The 23,735-nt window shown below is 38.2% G+C and overlaps 1 protein-coding gene across 3 annotated transcripts in view; it reads left to right on the top strand.

Moving 5' to 3' along the window:
• Window positions 1-23,735, top strand: part of E23 (Early gene at 23) — a 555,031-nt gene that overhangs the window by 495,906 nt on the left and 35,390 nt on the right. For all 3 annotated transcript variants that reach the window (XM_069849063.1, XM_069849065.1, XM_069849064.1), the window contains exons 2-3: window positions 7,967-8,154; window positions 21,601-21,770. In XM_069849063.1, the coding sequence (XP_069705164.1) occupies window positions 7,967-8,154; window positions 21,601-21,770 (358 nt within the window). The remainder of the gene's footprint in view (window positions 1-7,966; window positions 8,155-21,600; window positions 21,771-23,735) is intronic.

Below are 23,735 nucleotides of genomic sequence, written 5' to 3'. Positions count from 1 at the left end.
ACTTTATTTTAATCGGTAATTATGTATGGAATTATAGGATGGGGTAGCTCATTTAAATCCAATTTTAATCCACTTTATTTATTACACAAGAAAATAATTAAAATATGTCTTCATAAACCTATTGATTTTCCATCTCAAAATTTGTTTCTAGACTTTAATGTACTTAACGTAAGACAAATTTATTATATTTTATTAATAAAATTCATAAATAAAAATCGAAGTAATTTTGAATTGTATTCTCATTGTTATGAAACAAAAGGTATGCATTCTTTAAGATTGTTTGAACCAAAATGCAACACTGTTACAATATTTAATCATAGTAGTAATTTAGGCCCAAGAATATATAACAAATTTATATTTAAATATCCTAATCTTGTCAATGTTTTTTCTCTAAAGCAGATATACACTAATATAAAAATATTTAAAATAGTAAATTTATTTATTTATTTATTATTTTGCTAATAATTGTACATTAAGAGTACTATAAAATGTTAAATTTGATTTTTAAAGTGCTAAATATTTAATTTTAAATTGCAGAAATCTACCATCTATGTTTATCATGTTGCGAATGACATTTACTGTTCATGCTTTAAGTACTGCTCAAAAGACATTCGCAACTGAAATTAATTAATATAGGCTATACTCAAAACTGGAAGCAAGTAAAGAGATAGGTTTGGAAGTAAATCCCGAAAAGACAAAGTATATGATTATGACTCGTGACGGGAATATTGTACGAAATGGAAATATACAAATCAGAAATTTATCTTTTGAAGAGATGGAGAAGTTCAAATATCTTGGAGCAACAGTAACAAATATAAATGACACTCGGGAGGAAATTAAACACAGAATAAATATGGGAAATGCCTGTTATTTTTCGGTTGAGAAATTTTATCATCCATTCTGTTGTCGAAAAATATGAAAGTTAGAATTTATAAAACAGTTATATTACCGGTTGTTCTTCATGGTTGTGAAACTTGGACTCTTACTTTGAGAGAGGAACAGAGATTAAGGGTGTTTGAGAATAAGGTGCTTAGGAAAATATTTGAGGCTAAGGGGGATGAAGTTACAGGAGAATGGAGAAAGTTACACAACAGAGAACTGCACGCATTGTATTCTTTACCTGACATAATTAGGAACATTAAATCCAGACGTTTGAGATGGGCAGGGCATGTGGCACGTATGGGCGAATTCAGAAATGCATATAGAGTGTTAGTTGGGAGGCCGCAGGGAAAAAGACCTTTAGGGAGGCCGAGACGTAGATGGGTGGATAATATTAAAATGGATTTGAGGGAGGTGGGATATGATGATAGAGAATGGATTAATCTTGCTCAGGATAGGGACCGATGGCGGACTTATGTGAGGGCGGCAATGAACCTCCGGGTTCCTTAAAAGCCAATAAGTAAGGCTGTACTCAAATATAAAATAATTAGGAAACCTTGGTTCCAGAATTAACGTTGGATAATCTTAAATATTAGCTTAACTTTACCTTGGCACTGAATTGTGTACGAAATTGAGGTAGACGTGTGCAGTGCTTCTGCTTGAGCATTGCGTTGTTCATACTCATTGCGTATTCGACTTTGGTCTCCCCTCATTCGGGCACATTATTAGACTATTGGATTGGGAGTTATCTTTCTCTTCACGTTTTCTTCGCCTATAAAGTCATACGGTTTACAACTGAATCAAAGTGACACGGAAACGCTAATAAATGCGTCTTTTTCAAAAACGCCATCCACTTTGATCCATCTCTTACGGTTTAGGAGTTAGGGCTATTTTCGTTTTGCTTACGCAACTGCTATGTTGAGAGCCTGACGCAATAGGCTTAGTGATATAAGAAAGCATGTGTCATCTTTTTTAGTTTAATTTTTATATTTTCCTTATTCTAGTTAATAAAACTTCTGCTGAATAACTACGCGGACTTCAAGGAATTTGAAGCGTTGTGTAGTAGAACAGAATGGCAGCTTCAGACATTCTTTTTTTTTTTTTTCGTCCATATTTGTGCAGTTCATGCTGACGTAATATGGAGATGACGACCATGCTTTCCTCGTGGTTCTCAGCAGTACTCGTTCGCAGTAACATCACGGCCAATCTCTTCTTTTTGTTCATTTCTTCTTTACTTTTGTTGCATAAGTTACTATTGCGATCAAATTTGGGGCCCGACATTCGAGAATCGAAGTTACAAAGCGTTTTAAGAGATGGCATATCGTTACAAAAAAATTGTATTTCATTATTGTAAATGATCGCAGAAATTCGTATATCTCGTTATCCTTGACGCACATTACTTATGTTTGCATATTTATTGCATTATAATTTTATTTACTTTCTTCGATTTAAGTAAAATACAGTGTGTGTAAAAATATGTGGGCACTAATTAAGAGATTGATTCAGGACCTGAAACAATGAATACGAGTAAAAAGGTTATGCCAGCATAGTCATAGATCTGATTTTGAGCAACTATTTGCCTACTTTCACAAAAAAAAATCTGAAAGGGGGCCTGAACGCAAGAACACATCTCGCGGTGTAGACTATCGCAAGCGCTGGGTGACGTCACTGGACGTTTGATCTAAAGTAGGAATGGGCGCTCGTATACGGAAAAAGTAGTTATGTGGAAGAATACAGGTTTACATTTTTTCTACAGAATGTCAACAATATTACTTCATACATGAAGAAAACAAAATTAATATAAATGACAAAAGTAAACAAAATTTTGGTTGTTTTCATTCTGCCCTGTAGCTCAGAAATTTGTCAGACTTGAATAACTTAAGTCCTTATACAAACAGATAGAGGATATGAATCAACATCGGTAGCTCTAGAGGACTGTCATAGAAATGGAGAAATATATGTGATTACGTCATAGATTCTAAACCGGCGGCCGCGACCCCCTGGGGGTCCGAAGAGCAGTTAATGGAAGGGAAATACTGAATTTTAAATATTAGTAAAGCTACGAAAATAATTAGACAATGTAGCTTGAACTGCACGTTGAGAAGGCAGTCGCATTTCAAAAAGATAAGAGCTGTGGTAAACCAGAGTGGAGTTTATGAAGTCGGAACTGACGGATGTACTTTAACTGTTTTATTTTCCGTTCTGTAGTAAAGTGACAAACTTCGGAGAGGCTCTTTGAAGAATTGATCAACACAATTTATTTGTTCTTGTGCTAAGAACATAACGAAAGTTTCTTTTCTTCACAGATTATTATGCAAATGTTTCATGTTACTATATAAGCTAATAAAACTTTTGCGATTACTTGCTTCTCTATTTTCTTTCATGTTGGGGGAAAGTGCATTAAAGTTTGTCCCATAAATTACAGTTACTATGACAACGTAAAAACTGGATAGATGTTGCAGCGAAACACGGTACTGAAGCTAAGGCATTTCATTCTTTGAGCTGACAACATGAAAGTTTGGCTCTTCAAATAATGATAATATTAATAATTTATTATTATTATTATTATTATTATTATTATTATTATTATTATTATTATTATTATTATTATTATTGCATTAAATTTTTTTATTGGTCCTGCCTATTTTCTTGGTGAATTCCGCACGCTGTCAAAATAATACGTGATCTAAACCAAGTCTCGGGAACAACTTTGTAATGTGTCATATCTGTAGTATTGCTGCTTTTCTGTTTTACGCAGAAAATGTGTTGCTAAGGACGATTTTAACACTTGTGTTCACCAACTTCGGTATTAGTACTATAACAGATCAAAATTGTAAGAAAATCTAGCACTTCTTTCTGCTTCCAAATCTCTTGAATTTAATTTTTCACTCTTGATGTTTAGTGATTTTAATACCCTGTTTTCTTTGACTTGCCAGAGGAAGTGACAGCAATATTTGCAAGGTACTGTATGATTTTTTTGTTGGTCGAGTCCAGTAAGGTATAATGTATTCTCCTACCTGCAGTTACTCGTTTATTCAAGTACAAAGTAGCCTCTACTATTTTTCAACAGTAACCCTACAGTATCTTGTGAATGTGATTAATTTAAAGGAACTCGGATCTTGAAAAATACTGTAGTGAAATTTTTATTTTTATTTTTTTACTGCATTATATTCACTTCGAAAGAGCTGAAAAGAGTTACAATCCGCCGTATGCAGCTGGGATGTACTAAACATTTTGATGGTCGCCTTGAAAAATAGTGAAAATATTCATTTTTGCTTTTTTACTGCATTATATTCTCTGAAATGTTCTTTCTCCAACGGTATATGAAACATACGCACTACTCACTTCCAAAGAGCGAAAAAAAAAGTTACAATCCGCCATATGGAGCTGGAATAAGCTAAACAATCTGAAGGCCACCTTGAAAAATAGTTGAAATTTTTATTTTGAGTTTTTGCTGAAATTTCTTCTTTGCAATGGTATATCAAACATACACACCATTCATTTTTAAAGAGTTATTTTTAACAATCCACCATATGCAACTGGGATATACTAAAAATTTCGAAGGTCATTTTCCGTAAGCTTTTATTTTCTGTACAAAATACACCTTTTGTCAGTTTATATCTGTGAATTACAAATATAAATGATACTCGGGAGGAAATTAAACACAGAATAAATATTGGAAATACCTGTTATTATTCGGTTGAGAAGCTTTTATCATCCAGTCTACTGTCAAAAATTCTGAAAGTTAGAATTTATAAAACAGTTATATTACCGGTTGTTCTGTATGGTTGTGAAACTTGGACTCTCACTTTGAGAGAGGAACATAGGTTAAGGGTGTTTGAGAATAAGGTGCTTAGGAAAATATTTGGGGCTAAGAGGGATGAAGTTACAGGAGAATGGAGAAAGTTACACAACACAGAACTGCACGCATTGTATCCTTTACCTGACATAATTACGAACATTAAATCCAGACGTTTGAGATGGACAGGGCATGTAGCACGTATGAGCGAATCCAGAAATGCATGTAGAGTGTTAGTTGGGAGGCCGGAGGGAAAAAGACCTTCGGGAGGCCGAGACGTAGATGGGAAGATAATATTAAAATGGATTTGAGGGAGGTGGGATATGATGATAGAGAATGGATTAATCTTGCTCAGGATAGGGACCAATGGCGGGCTTATGTGAGGGCGGCAATGAACCTCCGGGTTCCTTAAAAGCCAGTAAGTAAGTAAGTACATCTGTGAGAATTACTTCAAAATTTCAGGAAGCATTCTATAGCTTAGTTCTTGACTTATTATGATTTTAAATTTACAAAGAAGTTAACCGTAGAAATATAGCACACAATATTCAGATTTGCATTATATTGAAAAATTCCTAACTTGGAGATTAAATTATAATATCCCCGCCCAAAAGAAGCTGTTAAATTAATGCTAAAAGTGCAAAAGCTATAAAATTTGTATTATTTTACTCCCAGTAGCTTCTGAGAAAAGGTTAATTTAAAAACCATTAATTTAACATATTGTAAGATAGCAGGGTGTGGGCTTTCTTAAACGTTTTCGTCAGGATATATTGATACATTTTTTATTACACGTACCGGCGATGACTTATTGTGAACTTAGGTATTTTATTTGATGTCGGCATGAGAACTTTCCCTCTATGACGCCCCACGCGTGGAGGGTGGCAGCCGAGGTAACTCAGGTCACTGACCTGCCGCGACCTTTGCTCGAGCAGATGAAATATTGATCAGATTCTGCCCGCCTCGAGTTGACCGGTCCGGTCCGTCTGTGACCTCACGCACATTGGCTATTGTAATCGAAGAAAACAAACTCTCATTGGAGAGGCTCTCTGCCTACTGAATTATTATTGGTTCACTAGAATGTTAACTCTGCCCATACGTGACCTTAACAATATGGATTTCCTGTTACGTCAAACTTCGGAAAAGAGAGAGAAAGAGTTGTAACTCACTACACTAACGACTCTTCTCGGTATAAACAAAATGAAAGCGATGTCAACAAACGGAAAACTGTTTTATTTCCATTCCATTTCACATGAATCTGAATTCATGTATTACGTAATCTCGTGTGTCAAAAGGAATTGAAAAACTATCTCAGCGAATGAACGCTGCTATAGGCTACAGCAGTTAAAATCAAGTCTACTCACAGTTCACAGAGTGGCTGTAGTGTAAGAGAGTTGTAAGTTTAGCAAAGCCGATGGAGATCATTTCCACGAGCACATAAAATCTGTTTACTGTCGTGTGCTATACTTTTTTTCCGTTACTAATTCATAAAAACAGAGCATAGAAAAGAATTTTAATTTCAAATTGTATATCTATTCTTTATAATATGTTCGTTGAGAATAAATGATAAATGAATGTGGATTTTATTGCTGGTAATGTGTTGGTTGTCATGGAGATTTAATTTTTTTTTTTGTATACCAGCATTATAAATAGTCTGTACTTTTAGTAAAAATCGTGCATAATATGCCCCACTACTGTACCAGTGTCTTAAAATATTACCATGCCGACTAACTAGTTATTTTTGGCACACCTACATGGAAACTGCTGTTTTTCATAGCACATTATTGGTTAGAAGAGAATATTGTACGAAATGGAAATATAAAAATTGGAAATTTATCTTTTGAAAAGGTGGAAAAATTCAAATACCTGGGAGCAACAGTAACAAATATAAATGGTACTCGGGAGGAAATTAAACACAGAAGAAATATGGGAAATGCGTGTTATTATTCGGTTGAGAAGCTTCTATCATCCAGTCTGCTGTCAAAAAATCTGAAAGTTAGAATTTATAAAACAGTTATATTACCGATTGTTCTTTATGGTTGGACTCTCACTTTGAGAGAGGAACAGGGTGTTTGAGAATAAGGTGCTTAGGAAAATATTTGGGGCTAAGAGGGATGAAGTTGCAGGAGAATGGAGAAAGTTACACAACACAGAACTGCACGCACTGTATTCTTCACGTGACATAATTAGGAACATTAAATCCAGACGTTTGAGATGGGCAGGACATGTAGCACGTATAGGCGAATCCAGAAATGCATATAGAGTGTTAGTTGGGAGGCCGGATGGAAAAAGACTTTTGGGGAGGCCGAGACGTAGATGGGAAGATAATATTAAAATGGATTTGAGGGAGGTGGGATATGACACAAACTGGATTAATCTTGCTCAGGATAGGGACCGATGGCGGGCTTATGTGAGGGCGGCAATGAACCTCCGGGTTCCTACATGTATTTCCATGTAGTTATGCCAAAAAAAAAATGTACGTAACTAGTACGAAAGTGTCTTTCGCGCACTCGTACACAAAATAGCACTTACTGTCCTAGTTACGTAAATAATTATTCGTAGTTTCATAAATGTAGGTACTATTAATTCACTCCTGTGAATCAATACTGTATCGATTTTATTGATTCAGTTACTTTGATTTGATTTCATTGATGTGATTGCTTTTAAGCATGTGTTATGTACACCTTTATATGTAGTCTCATTGCTTAAGCACCTCTTTTCCAAGGTTTGTTTTCTCATCTTTAAGCCTTGGTTTTTCTGAATCGACGCATGCGAGGTTCGATGCCCGCCTTGCACAAATCCGGACTACACGAAAAATAGTGAGTGGGGTCTCGGACCGATTCGTCCAGCCGAACTTCTGCAAGGCTTCAACAAATAGCTTTGGGACTAGAGGAGGTGTAGATTGGATTTTTTTCATTGCTTAATTTTAAATGAATTTACAACGTTTTGAAGATTGCTTCCATCTTCCTCTTCAAGTGAGGAAAAGAGTGGATGAAAAGGATAGCCTACTCGTTGGGGTCGTTACAAACAGCTATTCCATTTGATTGGTCGATAGATTATATAGAGCGAAGACCGGATATATGAAGAAAAGAGTAAATTAACAGCGCCGGCCTCGCACCTCGCACGTCACATGCGTCGGTTCAGAAAAACGAAGGCTTAACTGTAGTTGTTCTGTAAGTTTCATAAAATGTTAGGCAGTTTTCTTATGAATAAAGTTAGTCATCTGCAGATAAAGCAGAGTTACACATATTCAATATGGGCCGTGCTCAGTTCTCTGTGCGCTGTGTGTTGCAGGGTAGAGTCAAGTGTTCCCAGCACGACAATCCACTTCCCATGCCTGGACCAACAGCAGCATCTGCCCCAGCGCCCGCTGGAGCTGGTGTTCACTGGCGTCACAGTCACGGTGGACAAGAGGCCGATCCTCAGGGATGTGAGCGGCGTGGTGCGGCCCGGAGAACTGCTGGCGGTTATGGGCCCCTCCGGTGAGCCTGTAATTTATTGCGAACGAATTATGTTCATTATGTAGTGAGAGTATGCTTTATTTTAAACTGGCACAATTGAAGCAATTCGACCTTTTCTTCCACTCAACCAGTATGATAAAAATTAATTAATATAATTAAATACATCTTCTATATATATATATATATATATATATATATATATATATATATATATATATATATAACTTGAACTGGTAATGGAAATTACGGGAAAACGGCTGAACGGATTTTAATGAGTGACCCCTCATTTTCATGCCTGGCATCCAAAGTTTTTCGGAAAAGTAGTAGTTTTCAATGAAATGTCAATTTTCCTACATAATTTTCCTATTTTCCAAAATCCATCTGTTGTCAGTTATGAGAACTAATTTTATTGAATCACGGCCGACTTGATTGAATTTCAGAAAAAAACACACATTACAATAAACAATAGGCTATTACACGAAGGCCATGACCTGCAGGATTGCCGACATATTTAGAGCTCAATTCAATTTGTCATTAAAAACTGATTCTGCAGTGTATAATAATTTTCTGAGTACAGCTGTGTATTGGATATTCAAATCTACGAAACTTGAGGTGGTTTGATGACATTATTATCATTAGAAATTAAATATTATTATAGTTAATATCATGATTCATCTATTTTTCATTAATTGTATATAATATTGATGCTATATTGATGACATGAAAGTGAAACGTTTTGAGGTTATGTATGTAAATGTAGAGAATATCTTAATTTAGATCTTCATTTTTATAATTTACTGAGTGGCTGCTATATAAATTACAAAACGTAAGTAAGATAATAATATTGTTATTAAAAATCAAATACTTTTATACTTATTAACCCAGTGGGGTTGGGTCTTTTTCATATAATTAATGGCGGTGTAGTATAGATATTGATATGTGTCATTGTCTTCAGTATTGGCTCGAGAGAGCGCAAAAATTACAGTTCCTAAGGAAAGATAAAATGGTATTACTTACCGATAAAATAAGAGGTCTAGAAAATTTTGTAGTCTCCAGATCATTTCAGCAAGATCTCTTAGTAGGATAAAATAATTTTACGCTCTACATTTCAAGTTCTACATGCAGCAGCTATACGAAAATGCTATTGTTCGAAAGCTTAGCAAACCTGACATTTTTTTAACTTTTGCCTACAATCCACAATGACCTGAAATAGCTACTGCTATCGTCCTGACATTGATACTTGCGTTTTCGCGTTGAAACTCAAAAACTGAAGTTGGATAGGTTCAAGAAAAAGTATTTGGCCTAAAAAAAATCCACCCAGAGGGAGTATGTTTCATTATTATGGAAGCAAATAACTATCAAAAAGACAAGTATTCTCCATTGAAAATAAATCTGAAAAATGTTTATTTGAACGTCTAACGAACTTAGTTTGCAGCAGCATTTGCTGCACAAGCAACTAGTAATTAATATAATACAATAACAGTTCCTTTTATCTTCCCAACACGTCAATGAAATAATTATGCAATAATGTAATATTATCATCCAGCCTGTTGTCAAAAAATCTGAAATATATTATTTTTAATGTACCGAAGAACATATGATATTTCCATGCAAATATTCTGCGTCATCATACGATGAAAGAGTTCATAGACATCTATGACGTAGTGCAGAGGGCGGCCACTAGAGGGAACCCAAGAGTTGGAACTTAATCTGAGACTATTCTGTCCGACGCCGGGGTGGGTATCCGGTGTGCTTAGTGGATAAAGCATCGGCACGTAGAGCTGAAAACCCGGGTTCAAATCCCGGCGCCGGAGAGAGTTTTTCTCCGTTCCATTACTCTTTCATCGTATGATGACGCAGAATATCTGCATGGAAATATCATATAATAATAATAAGATTTATTAAACACAATGTGTACATTGTTACATGTTACTCAAAAGTTGCCTTCTTTTGCGTAGAACGTTAGTGTCTCAGTCCTTGCTTGGCAGGTTAGTATATGATACTGACTGCAGCTGTGCCCACAGAGGGTGCAGATGCACTGCTCTGAGGCCGAGTGGTATCCTCGTTTGGCACAGATCCTATGGTGGAACCCGTGGGCCGCCGTCCTCGTGAAGACGTGACGTAACTCGAAGTTAGGCTTCTTCCATTCTTCCGTGTTCATGGCTGGCGTCTGAAGGAATTCCTGGTCCACGGCTGCTGCTTTTTCTTCTCTGTCCCTAACGTGGGCCTCATATGCTGGAGTAGGTTGAAGGCCGTTGCTCGTCATCAGCTCTCTTACGAAGAAATCCGTGTCCATTAATAGGTATACCAGCCTCGTTTGCGTTGTTCTTGACACTTGAAGAGCTCTTTTTAGGTATGACCCTTTCACGGCTTCTAGCTTCTTCAGGTTTGCTGAGGTTAAGTGAACCCATATCTTTTTCAGCGCGTAGCTAACTATTGGAGCGATCTTGATGTAGAAGAGGCGCAGGGCTGTGGTCGTGGAGAGCTTTTCGAGCTTCTTTATATCGTACGTAGCCTTGATCGCCGCCGAGCATCTTTCTTCTATGTGCTTAGTAAATGACTTGCCTGTCACTTGCAGTGTTAAGCCCAGATATTTGTATGAGTTAACAATTTCCAGTTTCTCATTAGCATATGTGAAGATGTCCGATCTGGAGACGTTTCCGCCTTTTCTGAACTTCATGACCTTTGTTTTCCCTGTATTTATATCTAGGCCATTCCTTCTTGACCATACATGGAGTCTGTTAAGCCCTTCCTGTAATGCCTCTCTGTTGCTCGACATCATAACCATGTCGTCTGCATACAGGAACATAGGTAGGTTTACTGCTACCTCTTGTATGACATCATGTGTTAGCAGGTTAAACATCATTGGGCTAAGAGGGTCCCCCTGGAGAACGCCATTCGTCTGGGTAATAGGTCTGGAGTGACTCACTTTGTCGCTAACCGTTAGTAGGTTGACACTCAGGATGTTCTCTATGAGTGGCAGGTTCGGGTTTTCCTCTCCAAGTATGCGGCGTAGTTTATCTACCATGATAGTCCTGTCCACTCCGTCGAACGCTTTCACGTAATCTATGAAAATGGCGTATATGTAGCCTCCGGCCGTGGCGGTAGCTTCCCATATGGTGTCGAGCACTCTCTCAATTGACTGGGTTGTGGATCTGCCGGCTATAAATCCAAATTGCTGTTCTGGTATGCACGGCATGGCTTGTGGCGTAATCCGGTTCAGTAATATCCTGGAGAGCACTTTGAAAGGATTGCATTCGAGTGCAATACCACGGTAAGAGTCCGGCGAGTCTTTAGGGCCTTTCCCTTTGTACAGCATATGTATGCTAGATTCTCTCCATCTGTCTGGTATTTTCCCTTGTCTGAAGCATTCGTTAAATAGTGATGTCCATATTACAATGGTTGCTGGCAATGATTCTTGTAAAATCTCATTGGTAAGGTGGTCCGGTCCCGGTGCTTTCTTCCGTTTACATCTCTGGAACGCGGCCCAAACTTCCTCCGTCGTGAGTTGTGTGGTTCCCTCATTACTTGCTGTCGTGGGCTGCCTGCTGCTCATTTCAGTCCTCTGGTATATCGCTGAAAAGTGGTCTTCCCATACAGACATGGGTATTTGCGGGTGGACTTTTGCTCTTCGGGGTTGCAGTATTCTGTATGGAGCTGCTTCGGCGTCCGCTATTAATTCTAGCTCTTTCTTCTCAGCAAACTGTGTGCGTTTCTTGTTCAGTAAATTTTGGTACTCTCTCCTTTTTCTTGTGTATCTGGCTAGATTTATATCCGATTTGAGTTCTCTCCATCTGTGCAATTCTCCTAGCGTTTCCTTCCGAAGGATATAACACTCTTCGTCGAACCAGGGCTTACTTTTTCTTTTTGCCTTCGTTTTCAGCGTCGAGTTGAGTAGTGCAGTCTCAAGTAGAGAGAGTGCACTGTCAGTATTTCCCTCTGTTAAGTGTTGAGTTACAGCTGCTTCGTCTAGAAGTCCGCTAAGCAAGGTGGGGTCGATATGTCTTGGAGCTGCTTGTTGTTCATTAACGGTGGTCTTCCGGCCCTTTAGTGTGAATCCAGTCTGGATTGGGATGTGTTTTCTTATAGGTGTCCACAGGTGATCCTGGCGACTGATGCGTATTTCTTTTCCCCTGTAGAATACAAGGTCTATCACACTTGATCCATTGTGTGCTACGTAGGTTGGGATGGTTCCCTCGTTGACCAGTGAGAACCCTTCTTCTTCTAGGGTTTCGAATACCGTTACGGCTTTCCTGTCTGGTTTGTCCTTGCGACAGTTGAAGTCGCCGCCCAATAGTATAGGTTTCCTTCCGCCAGCGCGCTCTAGCGAGTGCAGAATAGTTCCTATGGCGAACTCAGTTGTGGCAGTGGGTCTAATGTACATCCCGATGACAATGAGATGTTCGAATGTGACTATCACCACGTCCCTTTCTGCGTATTCGTCGACGACTTGTCCCATTGATGGCCTGAATAGGCAGGATACTCCTCCCGAAGGCCTCCCTTCTGGTCCCACCGCTGCTAGACTGTGCGCTGCATAATATCCGGGTAGAGTGACTGGTTCTCGGAGAAAAGTCTCGGTTAGTATTAACATGTCTTGCTCCAGTAGGCATATTTCCGGTGTTTTCATTAAGGAAATGAATCCTTCCACGTTCCACAGAAGGCAGGTTAGCTCTCTTTTATCGTAGCCGAAAGGAGCGAAAGGTAACATCCTCCGGCCAGAAGTCCGGGCTGAATATAATGTCATGATATCTGAATGGGACTGCTAGTTTGAACGCCCTGTTCGTGCCCCTTGTGTCCAGCATCTCGCATTCTGAGACGTGTTCTATTCCGTTTTCTTTTAGGTAGCGAGTTATGTCATCCGCCGTTGTTTCGCTGCTGAGTCGCCCTACGTAGATCCATACGTTTCTTTCTGCTGCTTTCAGCCGGTTAGATGCTGCGATGCCTCTTTGCGGTACTCTGTTAGGCCTTGGTCGTGTATGCTCCGGGTGCTGTTCGCCTGAATTGTGCTTTCTACCTACCACTGTAGTCCATGTGGTGTGCTCTTCGCATCCTCGAACGTCCACGGTGTCCCTCTGTACATGCTGTGTTCGCGGGGCCTCTGCGTCCTGCCCGGCGGCTGGTTGTTGTAGGCGGTTTGCTTCTAGTTGTTTGGTCATATGTACTTCGGTACATTGAAATAATATATGATATGCGTAAATCACGAAGTGATTTAAGACGGCGCTTATTGCGTCGGATCCCGGCCAACTAGTCACTCATAACGAGTGCACCTCAGCGCATGTGTGGACTTCAATCCTACGTTCATAGACATCTATGACGTAGTGCAGAGGGCGGCCACTAGAGGGAACCCAAGAGTTGGAACTTAATCTGAGACGATTCTGTCCGACACCGGGGTGGGTATCCGGTGTGGCTTAGTGGATAAAGCATCAGCACGTAGAGCTGAAAACAGAAAACCCGGGTTCAAATCCCGGCGCCGGAGAGAGTTTTTCTCCGTTCCATTACTCTTTCATCGTAAAAAATATGAAGTAATATTACCGGTTGTTCTTTATGGTTGTGAAACTTGGACTCTTACTTTGAGAGAGGAACATAGGTTAAGGGTGTTTGAGAATAAGGTGCTTAGGAAAATATTTGGGGCTAAGATGGATGAAGTTACAGGAGAATGGAGAAAGTTACACAACACAGAACTTCACGCATTGTATTCTTCACCTGACGTAATTAGGAACATTAAATCCAGACGTTTGAGATGGGCAGGGCATGTAGCACGTATGGGCAAATCCAGAAATGCATATAGAGTGTTAGTTGGAAGGCCGGAGGGAAAAAGACTTTTGGGGAGGCCGAGACGTAGATGGGAAGATAATATTAAAATGGATTTGGGGAGGTGGGATATGATGATAGAGAATGGATTAATCTTGCTCAGGATAGGAACCAATGGCGGGCTTATGTGAGGGCGGCAATGAACCTCCGGGTTCCTTAAAAGCCAGTAAGTAAGAAAGTTACTGTCTGGCAGCCCATAATCTTCTGAGGTAGAGAATTCCATTCACAAGGGACTGAGAGTAGAAGAGGATGAATAGTGGGATGTTCTATGAGGAGGAATTGCTAGGATTTGGCTCTCCTGTGACCTGGTGTTTAGATTGTGATTGCAGGATAAGTAGTTAAACCGGGAACGAAGATAATTTGAAGTAGAAGTGTGGAGAACTCGAAACAGAAGAGACAGCGAATGAAGTGTTCTGCGGTTAATGAGTCGTAGCCAGGATAAATATTTGAACGAGGATGTAGTATGGTCGAATCTGCGAGCATTGCTGATGAATCTGACACACTTGCTGTGCACGTGCTGCAACTTTAAAATTCAAGTTTTTAAAGCACGGCACTTATTCCTAATGGAATTTATATTCATACTAGTGGCTTGTGCAGCGAGTGCTGCGAACTAAGTTCATTAGATGTTCAAATAAAAATTTTTCAGATTTATTTTCAATGAAGAATGCCAGACATTTTGAAAGTTATTTGCTTCCATAATAATGAAACATGCTCCTGAAGGTTTTTCTATCCCAAATATTTTTTTTGAACCTATCCACCTTCAGTTTTTGAGTTTCAACGCGAAAACGCAAGTAACAATATCAGAAGGATCAGTGGGTTTTTCATGTGGAAGTAAAGCAATAGCTGTTTCAGGTCATAGAGGGTAAAATCATTTTACCCTGTTAAGAGATCTTGCTGACTTGATCGGGAGACTACAAATTTTTCAGTAAGTAATACCTTTTGGTCTTTCCTTAGGAACTGTAATTTTTGCGCTCTCTCGAGTCAATAGTGAAGGGAATGACGCGTATAAATATCTACACCACACCGCCATTAAGTATATAAAAAAGATCCAACCCCACTTGATTAATAACTATAAAAATATTTTATTTTTAATAAAGATATTATTATCTTACGTAAGTTTTGTAGTTATATATTATAATAGCCACCACTCAGTATATTATAGAAATTATAGAAATGAACATCTAATTTAAGAAATTCTCTACAGCTACTTAAATAACCCCAAAACGTTTCACTTTCATATCATTAGTATAGCATTAATATATATAATTAATGAAAAATAGTTGCAGCATGGCATTAACTATAATAATATTTCATTTCTAATGGTAATAATGTCATCAAACCACCTCAAGTTTTGTAGGTTTTAATATCCAATACACAGCTGTACTCCGAAAATTGCACACCGCAGAATCAGACCTGTAGTCCACACCTGTGGAGTAACGGTCAGCGCGTCTGGCCGCGAAACCAGGTGGCCCGGGTTCGAATCCCGGTCGGGGCAAGTTATCTGGTTGAGGTTTTTTTCCGGGGTTTTCCCTCAACTCAATACGAGCAAATGCTGGGTAACTTTCGGTGTTGGACCCCGGACTCATTTCACCGGCATTATCACCTTCATATCATTCAGACGCTAAATAACCTAGATGTTGATATAGCGTCGTAAAAGAACCCAATTATATATATATATATATATATATATATATATATATATATATATATATATCAGATCTGTAAATTATTTTAGTAAGTCTTGAAGTTTTTAATAACCAATTGAATTTGAGCTCTAAATATGTCAGCAATCCTGCAGGTCATGGCCTTCGTGTAATAGCCTATTGTTTATTGTAGTGTGTGTTTTGTTTTATTCTGAAAAACTATATTTATCAAAGCTGACGACAGATGGATTTTGGATAATAGGAAAATAATGTAGGAAAATTGACATTTCACTGAAAACTACTATTTTTCTGAAAAACTTTGGGTTCCAAGCTTCAAAATGAGGGATCATTTATTAAAATCCGTTCAGCCGTTTTCCCGTAATTTCCATTACCAGTTCAAATGCTTGGCAGATGGTCTCCGTTAGGCTATACACAAGTAAAGTGGAAAGTGCCGAACTGTGCTGTCCAAGAGGTCACAGGTGTCGTGCCTGCCGTTACGTCAGCTAACGAGATGTAAGTTATTCAAATCAAATAAACATATGCAGCCCTCGACGCATAGAGTGCATTACTTATGGACATCACAAGTGTTAAGCTACTGGAGTGTACATACAGCGATGGTAATGAGAAAAACTCCACATGATGATGATGCTGTGACATATTTCCTTTTTCTATAATCCTCTTCATCTTGCCTTTTCAACGTAAAACGTTTCAGGATATGTGATCACAGTTTCTGTTAATACGGCAACGTAGATCTCCGTGAGGGTCACATAAGAACAGTTCCCAAACAGCAAATATCGGGGTCTAGTCAGTGTTGCCAACTGTTAACATCTGTTACCATATATCACACGATCTTTCGTACTAAATGACTTATTTACTTACCGTACTTTATGTTGGAAGGTTATTCTAAATAATTCAATAATTTGTAACATGTTTTCGTAGGCAAACTATACGAGAAAGGGATCAACATGTCAAATATTTTGTTTGGCATTACGAAATTCATTGGTTTGACTAAACAATTGACTCACGAGACCTATCCTAAAAATGTATTTTGTTTGACCACATGAAATTATTAGTACTAACTTCGGAAAGTTACCTGACCATAGTCTTGAATTATAACCACAATGCAACACATAAAATAACTATTATGTATTAACACTAATACTGATATTAATTAATTATTACGTAGTATGTTCAAATTTCACTAGTTTCCAGTAAAGGCTCAGAAATCTAGTAAACTTTCAATTTCATGGAACTCCAGTACCGACAAATATTGTCGATATGTGTCTCAGCTGCCAACATACTAGTTACAAAATCACTACCATTTGTAGTATTTGCCGGTATCGAAATTCGAAAAGAAGTTGACAAAAGAAAATTCAACTTGCAAACTGGAAAATCACCACAATCCACTAGCATATGTAGTAATGGGGAAAAATGGTTAGGTTTCACCCTTGGGGTATGAAGTAAGCTGATCCGGACTATACAGTAGGCTTGGATGACTGAAATTGTGATGTGTTTAAAAACAAAGTAGTAGCCGTGGTAAAACAAAGGGGAAACGGATGTGACAATGAATTATCCATTATTATCCGTACACAAATGGGTATGATTAATAAATATGGGGAGTAGAAACACAGAAATAACTTCAAATCATAAACATCCTTACAATCCTCAGAAGATAAATTACAACGTTCAATTTTTAATTTTAATTTTAACAAAATTGGAATTAAATATGATATGAAAATCAATAAAGAAAAAACTAAAATTATGGCTTTCTGCGGAAAATACCCTGTGCCTAGCAAAATATGTTTACATTCAAAAATATTAGAAAGGATAAATTATTTTACATATCTCGGATACACATTATCTTTTTTTCGATGAAGTAGACATTTCACAGAAAATTTCTAAATACACCAAAACAATGGGAATAATTAACAACATTATGAAACCTTCCCTAGTACAAAGGCATACTCGAATTCGCCTTTACAAGACCTTGGCGAGACCTGTACTTTGTTACGGCAGTGAGGCATGGACATTGAGGAAGAAAGACGAAAGCAGAATAACGGCTAATGAAATGAAATTTATGAGATGTACAGCGGGATATACGAAATGGGATCACAAACGCAATGAAGATGTAATGGAAGAATTACAACTAGAACCTGTAATTAATCACGTAAAACATTATCAGAACAACTGGATAAATCACCTGCATCGCATGCATAGAGATAGAATCCCAAAAGTCATGCTCCACTATCGTCCAAACGGGAAGAGATCTCTCGATCGTCCAAAGAAGCGCTGGATTGAAAATTCAACTGTGAGATCGTAACAGGCCATTTGGCCTAATACTTGAAGGGAAGAAGAAGAAGAAGAAGAGACAATCCCAACCATGCTTACAATAGCAATGGCGAACATAAAAAACGTTTCAAGCAATATTTTCGATTAATCCCCTGTCATCTCTTTATTCAGTTCTTTAACGACGCTGTATTAACTGTTGTTATTTAACATCGAGATAATTGGAATAATCGAGGTGCTATTTAGCGAGATAAGACCGAGAATTCGCCATGATTACCTGATATTCGCTTTACAGTTAGAGAAACCCTCTTCAGAAACCAACCAGGTAATCAGCCCAAGCGGGAACCGAACTCACGCCCGAACGCAGCCCCTAATCAGCAAGCAAACACGCTACCGTCTGAGCTACGTTGTCGTATGTTACTCTTCTGTCAGGATCTTATCTTTCATTCACTTGTGTGGTAGTCTGTGGAACAGTACGGGAGTAGATGATGCTCAGTTGTGTGAACATTTAAACATTACATTATTTAGTGATCGTGTCCAATGTTTAAGAAGAAGTGTTTTTTACATGACGTCATATACGCCGAATCGTATTAATCCTCCGCTCAGCCAGGTGGATGCCACCTAAATCCAGTTCTTCATCTCTGATGGAGAAGTTGTAAATTGGGATATTTGCTTTTGTAAACTGTTTCATATAAGACTTAGATATAGCCCTAATCTTGGAACAGACAGGGGTCTTGCCACTTCAAAAGTAAAGTATCTAGAAGATGAACAAAATTCAAGTATACACGTCGATTTGAACAAATTGCGCGTTCATTTAATTTGTTCTACCCACAGACACACTCTTGCTTGTAATTTTGTTTTAGATATTTATTTATTTATTTATTTATTTATTTATTTATTTATTTATTTATTTATTTATTTATTTATTTATTTATTTATTTATTTATTTATTTATTTATTTATTCTGGTGTAGTTAAGGCCATCAGGCCTTCTCTTCCACAACACCAGGAATACAAATACAATAATAGAAATAAACAGAGAAAAAAATACACTATATACAAAGTAAAGCTACACAAGAAATAAAGAGAGAGAAAAACACTATAAACAAAGTGAAGCCACACAAAAATATACACAGGTTGCAGTCACACAAACTTTAAATGAGTGATTAAGCATCATAATTAATTGTATCCTAACTAATTAACTAACATAAACAAGAAACTTGCAATTTTAATCCAGATTAAAAAAGAAAAAGAAAAAAACACAAATCAATACTTCTAGCAATGCCTAAAAACATTAACTAAGACAAAAATTTTCCTTGCGATAAAGTCCGGCAGTCCCTGACGTCATTAGGTAACGAATTCCAGAGGCGAGGAATTTCTATAGTATAGGAAGATGAGTATAAAGACGTTCTATGATGAGGGATAGAAAGAAGTGCTTGATGTCGGTTTCGAAGAGTTGTTAAGAAATTGAAAGCGCGATAACAGATAATTCGGAGTTTTCGCAGCCAAATAATGTTTGTAGGAAACAGAAAGTCGATTGTTGGCTTTAATGACACTCGGACCAGTGTTGCCAACTGAAGTATATAGAATGTCGCCAAACAGTAGTTCAAAAGTCGCTAGATTCCTTATTATCAATAGAAAAAAAATTTTGTCGTTGGAGAGTACTCAAAAAGTCGCTCAAATCCCTATTCAGATTTGTCAGTTTAGCGATTTTGTCGCTAAATCTGCGACTTTTAACTGTAGAGATTTTATCGACTCTTTCAGCACCCACTAACGATAAAAATAAAACTTTTTCTGTTGATATTAAGGAATCTAGCGACTTTTGAACTACTGTTTGGAGACTTTCCATAAACTTCACTGTCCCCATTTAAGCAAAAGAAAAGTTGAAAGAAATTGTCACCGAAAACAGTTAAAAGTCCCCAGATCTAGCGAGATATTCGCTAAAGTGGCAACACTGACTCGTACCCAGTTTGTTTGTGTGTCGTCCCACCCACGTAGCCCCGCGGTAAGGAGACAGCCCGCCGACAATGGTCTCTTATTTCCAGAAATGTCAATAGACACAAACCGGCCATGAACTTGGCCATGTCGTTCGTTGAAAAGACGATCGGATTCCGCCTAATGGCTAGTCGATAATGTGCACGGGGGCGTAATTATACTGTGCTTGATTTTACTTGGAATTACAATAAATATATTAGAGCAGTGTTTCTGATGACGAAGTCCCCTTTCCCCGGCCTAAAATGTAGAGTAAAATAGTGATTCTCAACCGGAGGACCGCGGCCCTGCGAGGGGCCAAAGACCAGTTAAGAAATGAAATGGGTGGAATCACCTCCCTAGCATTTGTTTGTTTTTATCACCTCCTTAGCATTTGTTTGTTTTATGACATCCCTAGCATTTGTTTCTTTGTTTGCCAACTTTCTACTTTTCAATAATTGTACCTTTTAAAATGATTCTTGCTTATTTCATTACCCTTAATTAAAACTTTTCTATCATTTGAAGAGTCCACTGCAAGAATGATGGATGTCATTTGGAATACATTTTGCAGGAGAAGCAATTGAAAGTTTGAAATGCTTAGCGCTCAAAGCTTAACTGTGATTTTCCGATCATTACTGGACAATGACTATCAGTGTTAATGCCATATAACTCTCTATGTACATTCTATGTCTTAAGTTATGCATTGACAGTCTTGGTTCATTTTCGACAAGAAAGTGACATCCATCATTCTTGCAGTGGACTCTTCATTTATCTTGTTTTTATTATTTAGGTTCTGTTATAGCATATTACCGGTTCTTCTGTATGGTTGTGAAACTTGGACTCTCACTCTGAGAAGTTAAGGGTGTTTGAGAATAAGGTGCTTAGGAAAATATTTGGGGCTAAGCGGGATGAAGTTACAGGAGAATGGGGAAGTTACACAACACAGAACTGCACGCATTGTATTCTTCACCTCATATAATTAGGAACATTAAATCCAGACGTTTGAGATGGGCAGGGCATGTAGCACGTATGGGCGAATCCAGAAATGCATATAGAGTATTAGTTGGGAGACCGGAGGGAAAAAGACCTTTAGGGAGGCCGAGACGTAGATGGGAGGATAATATTAAAATGGATTTGAGGGAGGTGGGGTATGATGATAGAGGCTGGATTAAGCTTGCACAGGATAGGGACCAATGGCGGGCTTATGTGAGGGCGGCAATGAACCTTCGGGTTCCTTAAAAGCCATTTGTAAGTAAGTAAGTATAGCTTCTGTTGTATGAGATTATGGATAGCCAGAGATTGTTTAATATATATTGATAATTGAAGTGGAATGCAACTTTACTGTTTTAATAAAAATGAAACTGAATCAATAAAGCTTTTTTGACTAGTAACTAAGACTGTATACTAGCTAGTGTAATGTATTTGGTTCAATGAAGATTGTATAGTTGGCACAACTGGTAACAAGAGAAGAGCTCATAGTAACACACTACTGCCATCTAGCGGAATATTTATAATGATGAGATGGTACAATAATACATTTGAGGACAGTTTAGCATTTTCGTACGTTAATTAATATTTTATTGTGATATCAGAGTACTTTATTTCTTCTAATCTGTATATACTTTCTTCTAATCGTGTAGCAGTCAATTAAATCCCACTCGAGTTTTGATTTTCTCTAGATAAATCAAAACCTCTAGTGAGGTTAGTGTAGATAACGTATAAATGCGAAGTGGGGCTGAGAATGATGTTCGTTGCAGGCTGCGGGAAAACGACGCTTCTCAACTGCCTATCGGGACGCGTGAAGCTGGACTCTGGCAGCATACGCCTCAACAGGGACCGACTCAACAAGCGATGGAAACGGAAGATCTGCTACGTGCTGCAACAAGACATCTTCTTCCCCGACCTCACCCTCCGACAGACGCTAGAGGTTAGCTATCTACTGTGTGCAGTACGAGTAGTATTATAGATTTATTAATTTGACAATTAATATTTGAGGAGAAAAATTCGCTCCGGCGCCGGGGATCGAACCCGGGTCCTTGGTTCTACGTACCAAGCGCTCTGACCACTGAGCTACGCCGAATTCAATCCACAGCACCGGACCGAACCCTCCTCTTTAGTACGATTATTTTCCGCCAAACAAGAAGTAAATCAAACCATTTCCAAAGGAAAAGTAATAATAATAATAATAATAATAATAATAATAATAATAATAATAATAATAAATATTCATATATAAATCTGGGAATCATAAAATTCCGTTAAATTATAACTACCAACCAAAAATATAAAAGATAATAAAATTTATGCTAATCTAATCAGCAGGATTTAACATTTCCATAAGAAACCAATGTGTAAAAACAATGAAGAAATAACTTAATCAGTGGGCCATGTTTAGAAATTAGCAGGCTTTGACAATTTGTAAAACAAGAGAACATCGTTATGGTTACCAAGTCAAAGCCTGATGTTTTCTTGTTTTACAAATTGTCAAAGCCTGCTAATTTCTGAATATTGCCCATTAAGTTACCGTATTTCTTCATTGTTTATCCACACCTGTGGAGTAACGGCTAGCGAGTCTGGCCGCGAAACCAGGTGGCCCGGGTTCGATTCCCGGTCGGGGCAAGTTACCTGGTTGAGGTTTTTTCCGGGGTTTTCCCTCAACCCAATATGAGCAAATGGTGGGTAACTTTCGGTGCTGGACCCCGGACTCATTTCACCGGCATTATCACCTTCATCTCATTCAGACGCTAAATAACCTAAGCTGTTGATAAAGCGTCGTAAAATAACCTAATAAAATTGAAAAAAATCTTCATTGTTTTTATACGTAGGTTTCTTATGGCAGTGTTAAATTCCAATGATCTGTACCCAAAGAACACCCGGTATGTACATTATTTGTTCCTTTTGCGGACTTCTCAAAATGCAGAGGAACATTCGTAGTGGGTGTTGAAGGTGTACCGATAGATTTCTGGTGGCCTTGACCCTAGCAGCATCAGAATGGCCCCAGTGTTTGTGTTCGCCGACTATAACTCACTGTTTGTTATGAAGTGATAATAAAACGGCAGATGGCAAGTTTGTTGATGTTGCTGCAGCCAGACGCACGTTACCCAGAACAAAAGACATAACTGGTGCGTGCTATTTAAAGAAGTGCTCACAAAAACTGCAGCCTGTCCTCCCGATGCTGCTGTACGCAGCACTATTTTCGGACAGTTCGTGTACGCCGTATTGAGAGCTGAACGGACATACTTTGTTTACATTAGCGATGTGATGCTGTTATAGTCAAGTGGTGCCTTCAGTTCTGCAGAGAAATTACATTCGTGATGGATTTTAAAAGGCGATAAAATTCTTAAAATAGAGCTGATAGGTTCTTGTCGCAGATTTACGACAATTAAAGAAGAATTCCGTTCCTGATACAGGGCTCATGGCAAAATTTGTCTGCCAATGCTCGTCGACGTTGAATAATCTCTCCAATTGACAACGTTGTTAAATAAAATCCACTACTTCCACTACCAGTACTGCTACTACTACTATTTACACTAGTACCACTACCAGTATTACTACTACTGGTGCCATCACTACTACCACCATTATTACTGCTCTTGTTACCACCACTACTACTACTACTACTATTACTACTACTACTACTGCCACTACTACTACTACCATTACTACTACTATTACTACTACTGCCACCACCACTACTACTACTATTACTACTGCCACTACTACTACTATTACTACTACCACCACCACTACTACTACTACTGCCACTACTACTACTGCCACTACTACTATTACTACTACTGCCACCACTACTACTACTACTATTACTACTGCCACTACTACTACTATTACTACTGCCACTACTACTACTATTACTACTACCACCACCACTACT

Source organism: Periplaneta americana, chromosome 16 (genome assembly GCF_040183065.1).
Source record: "Periplaneta americana isolate PAMFEO1 chromosome 16, P.americana_PAMFEO1_priV1, whole genome shotgun sequence".
Lineage (NCBI taxonomy): Eukaryota > Metazoa > Arthropoda > Insecta > Blattodea > Blattidae > Periplaneta > Periplaneta americana.
Note: the sequence above shows the minus strand (reverse complement) of the source record. Positions and strands in the feature narration are given on the sequence as shown.